Source organism: Sphaerodactylus townsendi, linkage group LG01 (assembly GCF_021028975.2).
Source record: "Sphaerodactylus townsendi isolate TG3544 linkage group LG01, MPM_Stown_v2.3, whole genome shotgun sequence".
Lineage (NCBI taxonomy): Eukaryota > Metazoa > Chordata > Lepidosauria > Squamata > Sphaerodactylidae > Sphaerodactylus > Sphaerodactylus townsendi.
Window position 1 is genome coordinate 105966579 of NC_059425.1, and position 19603 is coordinate 105986181.

Here is a 19603-nt window from a genome sequence, read left to right on the forward strand (position 1 = left end):
TGTTTTGAAGTAACCCAGAAAACCCAGAAAAGATGCAGGCAAAATGTTAGGAACAAGATCTACCAGACCATGGCCACACAGCCTGGAAAACTCACAACAACCAGTTGTATCCGGCTGTGAAAGCCTTTGACAAATCAGTGTATTGTTTATTGAATTTAGTAGTTGGCCCATTACTAGATGTTAAATGGCATCATTTCTAGATGTGACTTCATAAATGTGACATGAAAGTCATAAATGTGACATGAAAGTCAAAAATATATTACCTGTGCCTATCCAAGTCATTCTGGAAGATTACTATGTGTGTGTGCGTGCGTGCGTACGTGCGTTCAGTGGCATCAGGTCACTTTTGATTTATGGTGCCCCTATGATTTATGACCTCCCAAATGTTCTATTGTTAATACTCTTGCTCAGGTCTTGCAAACTGAGGACCATAGCTTTCTTGATTGAGCTAGTCCATCTCATATAAATTACTGAACACCAGACTATCCCTTGGGTTGCTTATCCCAGAAACTGTTAAGATCTGATATCTTCAGATACCATGAATATCATGTTATTTCTGAAATGTACATTTCATCATTAGCTGACATCATGAACATATTTGTCATAAAGTAGTCAGAAATGCATATTATAACTTGACAGAAATGGCAATTGACATTTTGATGCAGCTTTTTAAGCCATATATATAGTGAGATAAATGCAAGTAGTTATAAGAAAACTCTGATCCCAAAATAGCCCCAGATCTATTGTTGGCTTCATTAGGCATATACAGTTAAGGAATTCCTTGCTGCAAGATATGATAATGGAAAACAGCTTAAATATTAGACGAATTCATTGGCTGTTAGCAGTAGGTATGGGAACTGGATTGGGCATGTGTGCTGTAGGAGGGGAACATAGCCCTTTTCTCTCCCCTCCCCCCAAAGCTGTTTTCCTCCTTGAAATCACTTCCAAAGCTGTTTGTAATTGCACTTGGAGGCAAAAAGATGGGTATCTTCACTGGGCCAGTCTTCTTTTTTTCATCTTTGCAACAGTTAAATAGCAACTGGGATGAGGAACCTGTTTTGTTTGGAAAATTACATCAGCCAAAGAATTAAGCAAGTTAGAAGCAAGTTAGAGAAGCAAGTTAGCTGTAGAGAAGCAAGTTAGCTGTAGAGAAGCAAGTTAGCTGTAAGGGAGGCAAAAAAGGATTATGAGGAGGCAGCATGGCTGCGAACATCAAGAGACCAGCAACAAACAGTTCTTCAAGAAGTACATCAGAAGCGGGAAGCCAGCAAAGGCCCGGTAGGCCGTTAGATGACAAAGGAACAAAGGGGTGTGCTAAAAAAGATGGCAGGAGAAGTGCAGGAAGCTGAATGAATTCTTTTCGTCTGTCTTCACCAGAAGGAGGTGAGGAACATTCCTGCACCTGAACCAAGCTTCTTGGGAAGTGAGATCGAGAACCTTCTTGAAGATAGTGGTGAACAAGGAAGAGAAGTTCATGGCAGCCATTGATTAAAACTAAAATGTTACCAAATCCCTGGCCCAGATTGCATTCACCCAAAGAGTTCTTAAAAGAGCTCAAACGTGCAGAGGAGTGCTGATCTTCTCACTTTTAATATGCAACTTATCCCTGAAATCCAGGCTCCATCCCTGAGAGACTGGAGATGTGGCCAATGTCACACCAATCTTTAAGAAAGGATCCTAGGGGGACCGAGGTACATTATGAGCCAGTCAGTTTGACATCTGTTCCTGGTGAATTAGTAGAGAATCTATCATTAAAGAGATAAGGTATAAAACATGTAGAAAAGCAGAGACCTGCTGAAAGTCAGCATGGCTTTTTGCAGAGAACAAATCCCTGTCTTACAAACTTACTAGAGTTCTTTGAGGGGTGTAAACAGGCATGTGGACAGGGGTGAACCGGTTGGACATTGTCTACTTGGATTTCCAAAAGGCTTTTGACAAAGTTCCCTCACCAAGAGACTGTTGAGAAAACTCCAGCAATGAAGAAGGAATAAGAGGGGAAGATCCTCCTATGGATTAAAAACTGGTTAGCGAGAAACAGGAAGCAAAGGAGGTGGAGTATAAATGGGAAGTTCTCACAATGGAGAGATAGCCGGAATTGGTGTCCCCAAGGAGGATCCGTTTTGGGACCAGTGCTCTTTAACCTATTCATAAATGACCAATACAGAGTAGGGGGGTAGCTAAGCGTGGTGGCCAAGATTTGCAGATGATACAAATTATGTAGGGTGCCGTAGAGAACCACAAAAGGATTACTTGAAGAGCTCCAATCGGACCTTGATAAATGGGTGAGTGGAGCTCAGAAATGGCAAATGCAGTTCAATGTAGCAAAATGCAAAGTTGATGCACATACTTTGGGGCAAAAAAAAATCCAAACTTAAGCATACCTGCGCTACAGAGGGGTCAGTGCTATCAGTCACAGACCAGGAAAGGGATTTAAGGAATGTCTTATTTGGTTGATAGTTCCATGGGAATGTCAACTCAATGCATGGCAGCTATTGAAAAAGACAAACTCTATACTGGGGATCATTAGAAAGGAATTGAGAATAAAACTGCACAAGATTTATGTGCCCTTATATAAAAGCAGTGAGTGCGACCGCACTTGGAGTACTGTGTCCAGTTCTGGTAGCAGCATCTCAAAAGGATATTGAGGGAGATAGAAAAAAAGTGCAGAGGAGGGCAACAAGGATGAGGAAGTTGAGGGACTGGAGCACCTTCCCTATGAGGAGAGAGGAGCTACTGCAGCGTTTGGGACTCTTTAGTTTGGAGAGGAGACGTCTGAGGGGATATGATTGAAGTCTACAAAATTATGCATGGGGTAGAAAATGTTGACAGAGAGAAATTTTTCTCTCTTTCTCACAATACTAGAACCAGGGGGCATTCATTGAAAATGCTGGGGGGAAGAATAGGACTAATAAAGGGAAACACTTCTTCATAGCTGATGTGATTGGTGTTTGGAATATGCTGCCACAGGAGGTGGTGATGGCCACTAACCTGGATATTAGCTTTAAAAGGGGACTTGGACAGATTTATGGAGGAGAGTCAATCTATGGCTACCAATCTTGATCCTCTTTGATCTGAGATTGCAAATGCCTTAACAGACCAGGTGATCGGGAGCAACAGCCGCAGAAGGCCATTGCGTTCACATCCTACATGTGAGCTCCCAAAGGCACCTGGTGGGCCGCTGCGAGTAGCAGAGAGCTGGACTAGATGGACTTTGGTCTGATCCAGCTGGCTTGTTCTTATGTTCTTATGTTCTTAATGTTCCCATCATTCAAACCATGACCCTGCTCCATCTTCCTGTGGGGCTGCATTGAAACATTTGCATTTTTTGCATTAACCTAATAGAATTTTCTTAAGATAGTGGACCCGCACATACCATATAACATGCACTGCTTTTAATGCTGTTCACAGTTTCACACGCTTGACATGTAGCTGCTATTGAAGAAACACTGTTCTGTTAAACTAGTCCCTTGGTTCCATTAATGAGCCATTAATGAGATGAGACTTTTGTTTGAACTTAAGGCATAGAACATTTTTTTCCAAATGCAACATTAATCTATAATCTCTCTTGTATTTGTCTTTCTGCTTCCTCCTTTATATCTGCAAAAACTTACTCTCAGGATATACATACCTGGGTTTTTTGTTACTAGCAAAAATGTATTGCAAATTGTTATTTGTATCCATGGTATCTTTTACGTGGGCTCTCAGCCATGAAGGAGAAGCTATTTCTGTAGGAAAGACCTATGTGGTAGGATCACTTAATTTCCAAGCTACAAGCAGATTCCAGACGGCTGGGAGAGCCTAGAGGGGAGGGTCTGTGGCTCAGTGGGCGGAGCCTTTGCTTTGCATGTAGAAAGTCCCCAGCTTTTCTTCTATATCAGAACTGACCTTGATTGGCGGATGATCTGTTTAAGTATAAGGCGACTTCATGCGTGTTCATGTGATAGATGTCTCGGAAGTGTTGTGAATATTTGACTAATAGTTACTTATTATTCCACTAACCAAGAAATATTAACATTCCTCATCTGAGAAGTAATCTAACTTTCAAATACTGGACCAAATCCTTACTTAGCTTTGATGCTTGATTATTTCTGTTGTGTCTGAACTTTTGTTTTCTGAGCATGAGAAACTCATTTTGCAGTTATGACAAAGCATGTCCTGTGTACGTCTTGTTGAAATGATTGCAAAGGCAAACTTCCCTGTTGATTTACAGAGTTTGTACTTTTGATCCATTACCTTGATTCAATTATAAATTAACTATTCTACACCTGCATAAAATGGGTTCCAACTAGTAACATTCAGATGTTGCACTGGCGTTGAATTTTATCCCATTTGTTGTTTTTGTAATTCAAAAGATATATGTTAATGTTACTTACTGCAACTCTGTTTTTTGAATAATAGATTGAGGTGCAAAAATGTTGCAAATGCCTGAAAAACAAGGAACCTTCTCTATTTACATTGATCATCAGGAACATTTTTTAAAGTTGTGTTTCTGTTTGTTTTATTCTCTTGCTAATCTTAGACCTTCTTTCATGTATAGAAACTCTCTAAATTTGCCCATGCTGGTTTGTTAGATCCTTCAGTTCTTGAGGCAATTTGATATACCTGGCAGGACTGAAGAACTGCAAAACCTTTAAGCTCTCCGTGCAAAGGTAGCTTTATCTCTCGAAATCTTATACCCCAAAAATCTTGTAGGTCTCTAAGTGCTACTGGAGTTGAAATCTACCTTAAGCTTTTAGTGTGCTTTAAAGATACATTTTGGCCAGTTTTCACAGCGTATCTGCCAGTACAACTTCTGAATGCTGAATCTTCTCCAGGGGGAAAAAAAACTTTTATTCCATCTTTTGTGCTGACTTGTCTCTCCTCTGTCTGTTCAGCAGTGGGAGACATTTAGTGAACGCTCCTCAAGCTCACAAACTCTGACCCAATTTGATTCTAACATTGCACCAGCTGATCCTGTAAGTCAATCACTTAGCTTGCTTGTTTGAAATTAATTTTATTAACTCTGATTTTTTTTTTGTTAATTGTGTTTTGCCTGTTAATGCATGAACCTACTATGCTTGGTGGGAAGTGGTAGTAAGCTTGATAATTTTTAACTGTTTTTCAGTTGACAGAAATTGGGTATGTGGGCAAAAAATGAAAGGGGCTGAGAATATTTTATGAATTCAGTAGTGATATGGCAGTCATTTCTATAGTGCTTTCAGTGTATACATCACGTACATTGTGATGCTTATGTATTGCTCAACTCTGAGGCCAAAAATGAGATAGAAATGAAGTTACAAATAAAGCCTCTATAAATATCAAGGACATTTGGGTTTTCTAGCTCCAGCCCTCTATCTGCTGCATCCTGCTGACATATACACACCCAAGCCTTTTGTGTGCATGCTTATAATCTTATGGCCTAGCTATTTATCACTGTTGCTCCTTCACTCAATGTGCAACATCACATGGAAATAAGTGCATGTATGCGCATGCAGTAGCCTGTAGCCTTTCTGTGGATGTGGCGGCATTAAGAGGAGCAAAATACATGGATGGCTTGCACATGGAAACTGGTCCTAATAAACAATAGTTCATCATATTTATACACTTGCCATTTCTTTCTGGAGAAAATTTTTTCAAACTTCTGAATTCAGGCATGATTACAAATTGACTTTAACTCACTAGCAGCCCTCACTTTGACATGTTACTACACGGAATCATTGCACACAGTTTTATGTATGTAGGTCACTGCTGGGTGTGCCAGGATGGGAACTCCTAATACAGGCATAAGACCAGAACTAGGACAGGGCTTCTCCTTCCTAAAACCAGCTAGCTGGGAAAGGAAGTGTTGTGGCCAAAAGAAATTACAGGCGACTGAAGCTAAGCTGACCCATAACTCAAGATTATGAAAGGTATTGTTAAAATAATTTATGCAGTTTAATACTTCAGCTTAGCTTGCAAGTGATCTTGTAGATTATTGGCTGTTGGCTCACTAACAACCCCACATTCACCTTAGAATTGAAGATTCTTCCACTAAGAAGGAAGGTGAATCTTAAGCATGTTTGTCAGTACATCCCAAACCCCCTTTTCATAGCACTATATATATAGTAGCATGGAGTTAAAGAAAGATTTAAAACCTGTTTGCATCCTTGCATGACGGGAGCACTACACAAACAGCAAAACTGAAGGATAAACCTCAGCACTGAGTAATTGGTTGAAACTGTATATTATTCTTCTGTATCTTAGGATACTGCTATTGTTCACCCTGTTCCAATTCGAATGACTCCAAGCAAAATTCACATGCAGGAAATGGAACTTAAAAGAACTGGAAATGGTGAGTTGCTAGAAATTAATACTGACATGTAATAAACAGGGGTCTTGTGGCACCTAAAAGACAAAAAAAAATACTCCAGTGTAAGCTTTGGTGGACTAGAACCAATTCTGCAGGTGTGGGTACAATTATGATCTCATTTTAAGTAGTATGAAAAACAGCAAACAGTAGTAGGATCAAGGGGCCATGAAATGCATGAAGTGCAGGGTGAAATTCAATTATGCAAAATTCATATCTAATTAAGAACAATACAAAGGTTAAGAGCTCCATCCAATGGGGGGGGGGGCAAATCCACTGATGGGAGCGGCATGCTGCCGCACCCACAGATTCACCCTTCACAGGGCTCTTCCCCCAGCGGAGGAGTGATTTCACTTGTGTGCCACAGTCAGGCTCCCAACTTTTGGATGGGACTGCCCACTGTTTAACATCTATAATGGTTGGCAGAGTCCTAGGTTTTCTTATATATTTATAATGAGATGAAGCCCCCAACCCCTGTTCAACCTAAAGAGAGAAGTAGTGTTTGTGCTTACGTCTTTCCATCCTTAAAAATACAGGAACAGTGACGGTCTCCATCATATTACATAAAAGCAGTCAAAAGAAGATTTTTCTTGGTTCACTATCCAAAGTATGTATTTGATGAGGCAGTTCTGAGAGGTGAGTCACCCTCCCAACTGTTGGAGCTATCTCACTGCTACTGAAGTACAAGATAGTCTCTCCCAGCCTATGGTAATGCAGGTCTGAGAAGCATGCTTCTTCTACACCTGTGCTGATATTACCTGGCTGGGCTTTCAGTTGGGCTGTAGAGGTGTGACTTCAGTGCAAGTTGAGAAAGTAATCTGTTGACATGGCAAAACATTCCTACAGTGGGATAGTAACCATAGGAGCAAGAAACCTTTGAAACCCAGATTTCTCAGTGCAAGATAGCACTGAGTGTCATCTGAGTCAAATTCTGGTTAACATAAACCAAAGTTTTCAGTTGTGTCTGAATTGAGATCAAGTATCAGATTTCCATTATTAGACAAGGTGAACCCATCAAAATATCTTTTATTCTTTTTTAGATCACACAAATCCCACAAGTCCTTTACTTGTGAAATCACCAGATCTTGCAGAAGAAAATAAAATGAGTTCATCTGTAAAATTTGTAGGAGGAAATACAGTTGGTAAGGACTAGTTCTGCGGTAATTTAATGTAATAGTTCATCTACTTGTCGACTTATTACAGCATGAAGTTTTCAAAAGCAGCTATTTTGTAATGTTTGAATGTCATGTATGTGGTTTTTGCAGCACCTTCTCAATCGTGAATAGGCAGTAGGAAAAAACCCCACTTTCTACTATTTCAAACATCACACGTCTGTCCTTATAGATTAGTATTCATGTTGGAAAAAAATAAATGTGTGAAGTAGCCCTCCAAGCATACCCAAAAAGGAGGTTAACTGCCCATCACAACACTCTACCTTCCTTGTACATTCTTGGACTTAAACATAGCCCCGGTATGTACAGTCACTCCTGTGCCTTCTACCCTTGCAGTTGAATGCCTATGAAGCTGACCTATACCAAGTCAAATTATGATCTGTCAGGGTCAGTATTGTGTACAGTGACTAGCAGTGGCTCTCCAGCGTCCAGGCAGAGGTCTTTCATATCACCTGCTGCATCATATATTTAACTGGAAATGCCAGGGAACCTTCTACACCTACAGAAGAGGAGTTTGGATTTATACCCCCCTTGCTTCTCCTGTAAGGAAACTCAAGGTGGCTGACAAACTCCTTCCCTTCCTCTCCCCACATCAGAAACTTCGTGAGGTAGGTGGGTCTGAGAGAGTTATCAGAGAACTGTAACTAGTCCAAGGTCACCCACCAGGCTTCATGTGGAAAAGTGGGGAAACAAAACTAATTCTCCAGATTAGAATACGCCACGCAAGTGGCAGAGCGGGAAATCAAGCCCAGTTCTCCAGATTAGAGTCCACCGCTCTTAACCACAGATGCTTTATCCCTGAGTTCATCACACAATATCTATGCCATTGGGAGTGTGTGTCATGCTGAGCGCACTTTTAGAGAAGCCATGTGTATAGTAGTCTTTGAATGGAACTCAGCCACCATGGGAGCAGGAATGAAGGAGTCAACAGCTGGGGCCCCTGGAATATCTGTAAATGGGCACAGTGGTCAGTCTGATTAAAGTGAGCTTTTGACTTGTAGTGATCAGGCTCATCATAGGAAAGTGACTGTATAGCAATTGTTCTGCTCATAAAACAGATCAACTGTGTGTCAGTTATGTCCTGTGTACTTTTATTTGTTGAACTTGAAAGGTTTATCTTAGTGGAATAATCCAAATCTGTTGAATTGTGAAGTAGTATTTGTTTTCTTCTGTCAGCAGATGGTTACAGCAGCTCAGATTCCTTTGCTTCAGATCCAGAACACATTGGAAGCACTGTAACTAGGCAACGGTAATTCATTGATAAATATTAAAGATGTTGAAATAGTGTGCTGTGACCCCACTTCACAGACAGTACCACCCACCACCACCTCTGTCACACAGGTTTAGGGATACCAGGTAGGTCAGGCAGTCACAGTTCATCACCTGTCTTGTCTCCTTTTAATGTAGAGCCCTGACCTTTCTGCACACCAGATCCCCTCTCTCATTCAGCATTTCTAATGATTTGAACATTTGAACTCTACCTCTGTTCATTTTTCAAAGCATCTTTGTCACAGGTTATCTTTCTCTTATCCAGTGTCAGGCTACGGTTCTCTCCCTCCGGGCTCAAGCTGTCCTCTCTTCTACCCAGCTGCCTTAACAGTTCCAACTGTCAACTGCTCCTCTAAATGTGCTGCTCCCATTCTTTGCTCTTACAGAGAAGCAGAACTGGACCTGTCCATTACACAGGCCCATCCCTCAATATCCATGTAATACATAGCATGCATTGGTGCACTTATATACACTATCTCCAAACATTATATGCCTTTCCCTCAAACGTGACTCTCCAGAAACAAGTTGGATAATATTTATTATTATTATTTATTATTATTTATTATATGTGCTTTCCATCTCTCCAGAGAACAGCTTGAAACAGCTCGTTTCTTCACATATACTCTTGAGATTAGAACTTAAGGGAGTACATAGTTCAGGAAAGAGACTTTTGCTAGCTGTTTGGTGGTTAAACACCAGAAAGTTGTGCTGTGATATGAAATGGATTGCACCAGTAGACCCACAGTTTTGTTGTGTTGGATTTCTTTTTAGAAAGATATTCAAACAGGAAAAAGGGTGATATCATGCAAAGGAGAACCAGGTTCTGTTATCTGTGGTAGTTTTTGTTTCCTATATTTTTTGTAGGTCCATGCTTTAAAGTTTTGGAGTGTCAGTAACAGCAGATATAGTTTTGGTGTGTGGTTGACACAGGAACTGCTACACCTATAACCCAGTGTAGTACTGTACAGGGTTGAACTCAAGGCTAGGTCCAGATGTTAAAATGATTTTGTAAAGTGTATTTAAATATTTTGATCACTGGTTTCCAGAAGAAGCAAGTTGGAAAAATCAGATCTATTGATGGCAAAATCTCAAGTATAACTTATGACTAAATTTATTTCATTGAAGTATTTATATCCTGTCTTTCCTTGTGACCCAATTACAATTGTAAATGTAAGAACAAAATAGAACCCAGATCCCTGCCCCTCTCCCATATCCTCATTCTGTTACCCATTAAAAGCCCTGGCAAATAAAATGGCCTCGCAGCACCTTCTAAAAACTGCTACAGAAGAAGAAGAGTTTGGATTTATATCCCCCCTTTCTCTCCTGCAGGAGACTCAAAGGGGCTTACAACCTCCTTGCCCTTCCCCCATCACAACAAGCACCCTGTGAGGTGGGCGGGGCTGAGGGAGCTCCGAAGAGCTGTGACTAGCCCAAGGTCACCCAGCTGGCGTCTGTGGGAGTGTACAGGCTAATCTGAATTCCCCAGATAAGCCTCCACAGCTCAGGCGGCAGAGCGGGGAATCAAACCCGGTTCCTCCAGATTAGATACACGAGCTCTTAACCTCTTACGCCACTGCTGCTCTACAGATGCCACCCCTGCACACACATACCTCTTCAGGGATCCTTTTTCCCATAGTGAAAGCTACAATAGAAAAAGCATGATCTCTGGTTGTTACCAGGTGGGATACCTTAAGTGAGTGGCAGCCTGACACATGGGAACCTATTGGAAGAGATGGTCCTTTAGGTATGCAAATTAGACCTTAAAGAGCTTTAAAGATCATAGCTGGCATTATTCAACATGTTTTTCCTCCTTAGTTCTGAAAGTTGTGCTCACTATGCTCAAGTACATCACTTATCAACACCGTTTGACATTCGCAGAATAAGACAGATTTCCTTTTGTCCAGCCTGTAGTGTGGATGGACAATATGCAGCCTTCAGGTCAGAGCAAGAGTGGCTGTCAGGTTTTTTGTTTTAATTCTAACTGGTAGAAGAACCCTTCTCCTATGTACTAGCACATTCTTCTCTGAAAGCAAAATACATGTTGACTTTTGGGGGTAGTTGGACAACTTGTTAATGAATCCATGTCGCAATGAGACCCAGCAGTCTGAATGAGGCATCTGTTTTCCAGCCTAGCAGACCTTAACTCTGAATAGAAGCCACCTTCATTGCATCATGGCTGGCAGGTCCACGTAATTCAACACAAATGTGTCTTAAGTTTTCTTTGTTTAGGAGCATAGAATCTGTTGCTGTTGCAAGCGAACAGAAGAGCAGGTAAAAGTGGTGAGTTTGCAAATGAATTTTTCTAATGCTCCATTACTTTTCAGGTCACATTCAGGGACATCTCCAGATAATGCTGCTCCACCTCCTCCACCACCAAGGCCTCATCCCTCCCACTCACGATCATCATCTTTAGATATGAACAGAACCTTTACGATTACTCCAGGTACCTGTTTTCAAAAGCTCATGTTGTAAACCACAATGGCAATTCAGTGTATTTTTCTTACATGTGTTGAGGAACATTTGAATTGGTTTGCTACTGAAACACTTGAGTCAGTTTGCTTCCTAGGTGTGGGCATTTGGCTAAAGCCAAACATAACCCCATCGGGTGAAGTCATTCCGAGCGACGCAAGGAATAGGCGAGACGCAGCGATATCATCCGGTGGAGAGAAGCCAGTGGCGATGTAGCGTGATCAATGGATCTGGCTAATCCGCTGAGCTGGGGTCCCTGGCACCTTTTATTAGGGTTTTGGGGAAGGCGGGAGAGTGGGAGGATGTTGCACAATACATGAATCATAGGGGCTGCGTACGTGCAGGAGGAAACGTTCCTGACTGGGCCTAATCCATACCTGGGGGTATGTACCTTTTGTCCCTTTGTCCAGGGCAACTTGTGACCCGTGAGTCATGGGGGTCTTGTGACAGGTGAGCGTGTGCGCCCAGAAGGCAACAGATGGCGCAGGCATTCCTGTGCTCTGTCTGAAGCTCTGCTGGGTTCGCTGGTTCACCCCTACAATCGGGAAATTACCTTATTGGTATTTTTTGGAGGTTTTTATCCCCCCCAAAAGGAAGAAGTTTAAAGGGATCCAAAAATTGAATCCTGAATTATGCCAAAAAAATTCAGGATGATTTGGGCTGCATTGGACCTGCCACCAATGCTGCTACCTGGAGCTGGAAGGAGCAAGAATTTTTTGGGTTCAGGTCTAATAGACCCAAAAATGTCAATATTAGGAATGTTCTGGTTTACATAGCCTTAAAGTTCTGATTCTGCAAGCTGCTAATTCTGTTCGGCCATGACTGAAACTATTATCACTCCCACACTTTACCAAAATAGACTTTGTACCAGACTTTGTACCAGTTTCTTGATAGCTGACCAATAGGGAAGGGAGCTAGAAAACCTTTGAGAGCTGCTCACAGAATGCAATCAGTGTGAGGTTTTTCAGTAGTTGTCTGCAGGGCCTGATACGATTCTGCAGGGCCTGCAAGACTGAGATGTTCTGCCAGAATTATGGTCCCCTCCCTCTTCCCCTTCCCCTGCCATTTTTCAAATTGTCCATTATTACATGTCCTCTTTTTTTCTACTAGAATTTAATTTGGCCTGCACTTTCTTTTGATTGACCTCCAGTTGTCTGAGCACCACTGAGTTTTATTAATACAGATTTTAATGTTATTTACACATTTTAGTGGTTAAGAATTTGATTGGTAGCCACCCTGAGCCTGACACATCAGGAAAGGGTGGAGTAAAAATTGAATAAATACATAATAAATAAATAAAACCACCACTGATGTTGTCTAGCGCATCTGTCTGTTTCTCAAATTCTTCTATTGGACCATAAAGTGTCAGGCAATCCAGGTTAACCCTGATATCCACATTAAAACTGTACTTTCTTGTCACTCAACCAATTAGGACTGAGCTATTGACTCTCAGCTGCCAATCAGTTCATTTTCCGGCTAGTGGTCTAAGGTAATATGGAAACTAGATAATTGCAGGCACTGAAGCTCTATGAGCCTTCCACCCTTTGAAAGAGGGGAGAAGCTGATTCAGTCCTTTACCCTAAAGTGGAGAGCCCCTGCCTGCACACCTAAAAAACCAGAAAGCTCTCCATTTTCACTCTACCCAGATGAGCATGATTTGCCCTTTGTAAAGACAAAGAACTCATGCATTTCCTCAGAAATCCAGTTTGATAAGCTCTTATCTAAAAGGTACTGTGGTTGGCAGTCTAGCTTTTAGCATCTAAATCTTATTATGTTGCAGCTCAAACACAAACTGGAGTGATTGCCTATCCCCCGGCAGTGCCTCCAAGACCTCAACCGTCACAGGTAATATAGTGATTTCTTCTAAGGGCCATCTGTTCATAAATTTAGTTGCTGTGTCTCTCACATAGGCATTTTCACTGTACCTCAGTTGTGAGCCAGGGTGCTCTGGTTAGAATGTTGCACTTGAACCAGGAAGAATGTTGAACGTTCAGATCACCACTATTCCATTGAAGCGTACTGGGTGGTCCTTCCTTCAAGAGACCATCCAGTCTTCCTTCGATAACTTTTTATCCTTGACAAAATAGTGAGGTGGATTAAACTGAAAGATGAGCTATCCAAGGTGCTATCCAGAGATCCTCATGGCTGAAGAGGTGTAATTTGTACCTTAATCCAAGTCTAGCACTTTATCCATGAAACTGCTCCAGTCATTTTTTCTGAATTTGAGCTCTGTGTTGCTTTCATATAGAACTGTTCATGGAAAACATTTCAGTCAATGCCCCTTTGTCCCTTTGATATGGGAAGAGGAAATGGCTTCGGAATTTTTTTCTCAGTTCTTATAAAACCTATAGCAAGGATAGGGAAAAGTATATTACCCTTGATAACTTTTATTGTGTCAAGTACAATATTGTAGTCTAGCTTACACTTGTGAACTGTGACAGTTAACATATTCAGCAATGGTATGAGATGAAATCCTCAGGGACGTATCACCTCAGAAAACACATGAGGATCATGATTGTGAGGTGATGTGGCAAGCTGACTTGTTGAAGATTTTTTTGATAAGGATGCACCAAAGCAATCAGCCATATGTCTCAAGAGGCTTTGTAGACTATAAAAATCCTACCTCTCCTCTGAGCAGAATCTGAAGCCTTCTTCCAGTATAAGTGATTCTTCATTGGAGGAAGTCTCCTTGGCCTGGAACAAGGTTGGATCCACTCCACTGTATGACATGCCCTTGTTGAATAATGGTCAGGTCTCCCAGAAGCAAGTCTTAGGCTTGTCCTGCATATGCAGCTCAGTGAGGTTGCAAACTTCTGAAGTAGTAGAACAGAGTGTACCATTTGAGATTACATGGGAGGAATTACTGTATATACTCACATATAAGTCGAATTTTTCAGCACATTTTTGTGTTGAAAAAGCCCCCCTCAACTTATATGCGAGTGAGGTGTATTTTAAAAATATTTTGGGGGGTTTACTTTGTTGTCCGCTAGGGGCATAGTTTTTAATCTAACGGCACCAAAAGGGTACAGCAGGTGGCTATCATCAGGTGACACTCCCACAGTGATATTACCTTCCAGCCAAGGAAAACTTGGTGAAGTTTGGTTCAGGGGGTCCAAAGTTATGGACCCTCAAAGGGGGTGTCCCCATCCCCCATTGTTTCCAATGGGAGACTTATGGTAGATGGGGCTACATTTTGAGGGTCCATAACTTTGGACCCCCTGAACCAAACTTCACCAAACCTGGGTGGTATCATCAGGAGGGTCTCCTAAAGATACTCTGAAATGTTGGTGCTGCTAACATAAACATTCCTTCCCTCAAGGCACCCTCAAATTTTCCCCAGATTGTCCCTTTAAATCACACCCCCCCCCCCACCCCTTCTGAGTGGATTTAAAGGGAGAATCAGGACTTACAGAGCTAGTTTACTGTTTTTCTTTGAAATAAATATTCAGAAACATTTAACCTACTGATACCTCAATTAATGTAATTTTATTGGTATCTATTTTTATTTTTGAAATTTACCAGTAGCTGCTGCATTTCCCACCCTCGACTTATACGCGAGTTAGTAAGTTTTCCCAGTTTTTTGTGGTAAAATTAGGTGCCTTGACTTATATGCAGGTCGACTTATACACGAGTATATACAGTATATCTTTCAACAGCCACTTGCATTAATAATGCCCAATAAGTGGGAAAGCAGTATGTGTAAAACATTTATCTTTGATAATGCTGTTTTTTTTAATTTGTAAGGCATGAGGAGTAAAAACGTTACTTTTTATCTGCTGTTAAAACAGTACATTTGATCCATTCTATCACTTCAGAATTCTATCATCACATTATGCTGCATGAGTAATTAGTGTGTGTGCGCGCGTGCGTGTGCACATGCTGTCAAGAGGTAGTTTGCCATTGTCTGCTTCTGTGTGGGTTGAGAGGGTTCTGAGAAAACTGTGATGGGCCCAAGACTACCCAGCAGGCTTCATACGGACAAGTGGGAAATCAAACATGGTTCTCCAGTTTAGAGTCTGCTGCTCTTAACCATTATACCACACTGGCTCTCATTCCCCATTTAGGCTTCTGTGTATACAAAAAAGAAAAGAACTTGGACAAATGCAACCATGCAGGTTAGCAAAAGGTTTCCTTGTTCTTCACACATTTGCTTAGTTTGGGTGTTATTTATATATTTGGTTTAGGAAAAGCTTTTGAATGCTGACTACAGTGAGGTGAAAGAAAAAATGTTGTGAGGCAAAAAGTTGTGAGGCAAATGAGCTCAGCACCTACACATCCTGAACTCTGAACCTTCTGTAGCTAACATGTTTTGCACTATATTCTCTGTTTATTGTGTATGTTCAGGGGGAGGAGTCAGCTCTCTTACTCAGGATTTAACCATAACTGATGATCTTTGAGTGGTCATCAGTACAGTCACACAGTTGTCCCTTCTTCACTGCGGCAGGCAAATTTTTTAACTTGTTCTCTTTGAAAGAAATGAGAGGAAAGTGAAGGCTCCTGCCCCCAAGGCAATGCACCATGAGCATAGACTCAGAAAAGGAGAGAGATATTGCACCAACATCAGAGTTCAGGCTGTGCATAGGCCCAAAATCTGTTTGCGTGTCTGTACATATTGCCACTCAGGGAACATCGATTGCAGGCAAAGTTCTTTTTTACTCCTTGCGTAGAATTCAAACAAGATTTTCAAAAGAACTAAATGACTGTGTGTTTTTTTTAACTTTAGGCTGGAGGTCATGTTCATCGCCCATCAGATTCTGACGGTTTAATAGCTCACACCAGTACCTCACCTCAACAAATACCAGAACAGCCAAACTTTGCAGATTTTAGCCAGTTTGAGGTTTTTGCTGCATCAGGTGTGAATGAGGAAGAGCATGAAGAAATTGAAATAAATGCAGAGGCTTTGCAAGTCAGTATAAGTACTGATGTATAACTCTTGATATTGTTATGTATTTGTCTCTTATGTACTGTCTTCCATTTCTGATCCAGTAGTTCATGCCACCTGATTGAAGGTGTGTGGCTATCTGTAATGCAGTGGTTAACTTTGTACTCTTATGGTCACTTTGTTTTCTCAATAGTGTTCTGGAGGTCAGGAGTGGTTGGTTCCGTAAGAGTTGGCATAGTTGAGAGTTATGAAGGTCATCTGAATACTTTACCACAAGTGCCATTAACCACCTTTGCTTATTTTGGTTTATTCCCAGGCACACTTTGAAGCGCTGATTTTTGACCTAAGTTTTATACGAACTGGGGCCAAAGTATCTGAAAGTGTGCTTATTCCTACATGAATGTGCCTGAGGATTTACAGTTGAAGCCCAGTTCCAGATGTCCTAATCTTTGTAAGGAGACGGTCCCAGTAAAAGGGTAGTGGAGTCACTACGTTTGTAATTAAGGTTCCAGGTGAAAACCCTGTTCTCAGCTGTGTAGAGTTATGGACTGTTTGGGATTTTTTTCCTGTGGATATAGACTGCTTTGTTCTGTGTTTATTTTTTCATTGCTTTAATTTTATATGGAAGCTACCTTGAAGACAGGGATTAGAAAGATGGAGACATTGGTAAATATAAATATATAGTAGTATTGTTACATACAGAATCCCAGAGAGAAATAAAGTGCAAAAAGTTTCTTTGCAACTTGAAAATGTTTATGGGAGGATTACTAAGGGTCAGAAAGTAGCTTTCGAGTTCTCACCTAGTAAGCCATTCCTATCCTGCTGTCAAGGTAGAAACTCTCCAATTAGTAGTGGGAAGATTTCATCAGCAGCCAACAGATCTTGTTATAATGCAACATTATAACACACAATGCACTGTCTTCCTGCTTTGCAGGGGGTTGAAGGCCCTTAAGTTCTTTTCTAACTATGATTCTGTGAACTTTTAGATAACTGTCTAGTGCAGCGTTTCCCAAATAGTGGGTTGTGACCCAGTGCCGTGACTTGAAAGCAAAATGTGGATCACCTAATGTCCGGGGCTGGGGCTGACCACCCTACCCCCATCCTTGCTTGGAGGGCACCACCCACTGAGAGCCAGACAAGCTGGGACGATACAGCAGCTTCAGGGCTTCTCCTTGGCCAGCTGACCACCCAGAAAGGGGCCAGGGACAGAGCCGCTGCTCATGGCAGACACAACGAAGAGGGGTGGAAGTGGCATTCTGAGGAGCCTCCCGATGCTGCTGCGCGCAGATGAGCCCTGGCACGGGGCTGGGCTCGCCCCTGCTGAGCCAGTAGGGGCAGATGCGTGGTGGGGTGACATTCAGATTTGCTTTATTTTACTGATAAATAGACCATAAAAATTTTAGTGAGTCACGGAGGAGAGGTATTAAAATAACCAGGCCATGGGAGGGAAAGTTTGGGAAACGCTGGTCTAGTACAATAGAAGAGCATTCTGATTGTTGCTAAAAAAATGCTTTTCCCTGTATTTCTGATTTATTTCTCTTTGCAGGCAGAAAAACCCTCTGATTCTGTAGGAACTATTAGAGTTGCCAAAGTTGATGGAAGATTAGAGGACAAGGCAGCTTCTAGTACCCCTGCGAATGCGGTATGCAAAATAAGAGTATTGTAGCAATTCAACAGATACATTTATTGTGTCATGACCCAGAGCTCATTTCATCATAAGATGCCTGAAGTGTTTGACTCAGTGGGCAGAAGTGTTTGTATGTATACAGAGATATAAGCAGAAGCAGTGTTGATAGGTACTACTAAGATTTTTGGGGTCAAATATGCACAACCATGGAGAAACTTTGTTGTACTTTATCATGCTTTTGGAACAATGTAACCTCTGTGCTTCTGTTCCACATTGTCTTACAGTTCCTGTTGATGCTTACAGTGGGCCTTAGAAAAAATAATTTATAGCAATATAACAAACAGTATATGTCAATCCTGCACTTATTTTTCTAGAATAAAGGCACTACACCTCTAGTCTTCCGCACCCACCGAAACTCTATAACAAGAATAGCTGGCCAAAATCAGAGGATGGAGCCTGAAAGACCTTGAAGTTTCGGAGGACCATACACATGAGGCCAAACAATGTGGTGTCATAGCCGCTGTTCTTGCTTCACAGCCATCTATTCCTAGGTAACCTAAGACGTGTACAAGAATTGCTAATGGATATATGTGTTAATGAAAATGTCTTGGTATCATAGAGAGAAGTAGATGTATTTAGCATTTTAATTGTTGTATAACTAAATAAAGAGAGCAAACAAGATGGAATACAAGTGCAGTGAATGTTAGTGAACACAAATAAAACATAATTTATTTAATATTACACTGCAAATATTAGAATTTCAATTCAAATTGTTTAAAATTGTAATACATCAAATTTAAGTCCCAAGTGTATAGCTTATTCCTTGCTTGTTACAAGATTGTCTGCATGCCTTTGATGCATCCCTGGCTTCACCAAGTAAACATTGTTTATGGGGAACTGGAATATTTGAGATTCCTGGCAGAAACCTAAAGGGGATTAGTTAGAGATTTTGATCTCCCCTTCTCTTTCAGAAGGTGATGTTTCCATTGTTCTTGCTTCCAGGCTGGACACATCCCTTCTTGTGCTCCACAGAGAAGTATATAACAAACTATTTAAAAAGTATAAACTCTGAAAAATTTGCAGAGTGAACAGATGTTTATGTATTTGACATAATTGAGTACTAAGCCTTAGCTTTTCTCTGCATTGAACTTGGATTGTTTCAGCAAACAGTTTTTGATATCAATTTGCAGTTAATAGTACAGAAAGTCATTTTTTATAACCGTAGGTTCCAGTAATGCACATTCTTACATCTAGAAACATGTATCTGTTTCATATTAAGCAAATATCACTTCTAAATGAAAAAAACTCTAAGTGCAATGCAGTTCATATACCAGGTCTTTGATTTTTCAAAAGAGCTTAGAAGCACAGTAAATTTTCCCAGGCAGTTTGTGTCATTTGGAAAGTTAATCTATTGTAATCTGTAGTCAGTGACTACTGACAAGAAAGGATGCCAAACATACCAAATCCATTTAACTAGAGAATGTTTGAAGATTTATAATAAACTGTCATAATTTCAGAATGGCTACTTAATTGAGTCATTTGGAAATAAATTTAGCCATTTCTGAAAACTGTTTTGTGATTTGACCCCTCAGATCGGTGGGAAAGGACAAGAAGGCAATTCAGGCATCAATCAGACGCAATAAGGAGACAAATACTGTTTTGGCCAGACTGAATAGTGAATTACAGCAACAGTTAAAGGTAAATAATATTTTGGAAAAAGTTTAATGGAACAAGGGATTATTTGGAGACTTTATAAATATGCAATTTTTGTTGATTCTAGACTTTTGGGGGTGGAGTGATAGGCTTACCATATATACTCGTGTATAAACCAACTTTTTCAGCACATTTTTAATGCTGAA

At 40.9% G+C, this 19603-nt stretch overlaps 1 protein-coding gene across 1 annotated transcript in view; it reads left to right on the forward strand.

Annotated features, from left to right (window-relative positions):
- REPS1 (RALBP1 associated Eps domain containing 1) overlaps positions 1-19603 on the forward strand; it is a 56849-nt gene that overhangs the window by 34169 nt on the left and 3077 nt on the right. Inside the window, 11 exon segments of the mRNA XM_048489637.1 lie at positions 4875-4955; positions 6223-6310; positions 7366-7467; positions 8674-8746; positions 11091-11209; positions 13016-13080; positions 15959-16141; positions 17664-17759; positions 18119-18205; positions 18207-18295; positions 19337-19442. Coding sequence (XP_048345594.1) covers positions 4875-4955; positions 6223-6310; positions 7366-7467; positions 8674-8746; positions 11091-11209; positions 13016-13080; positions 15959-16141; positions 17664-17759; positions 18119-18205; positions 18207-18295; positions 19337-19442 — 1089 coding nt within the window.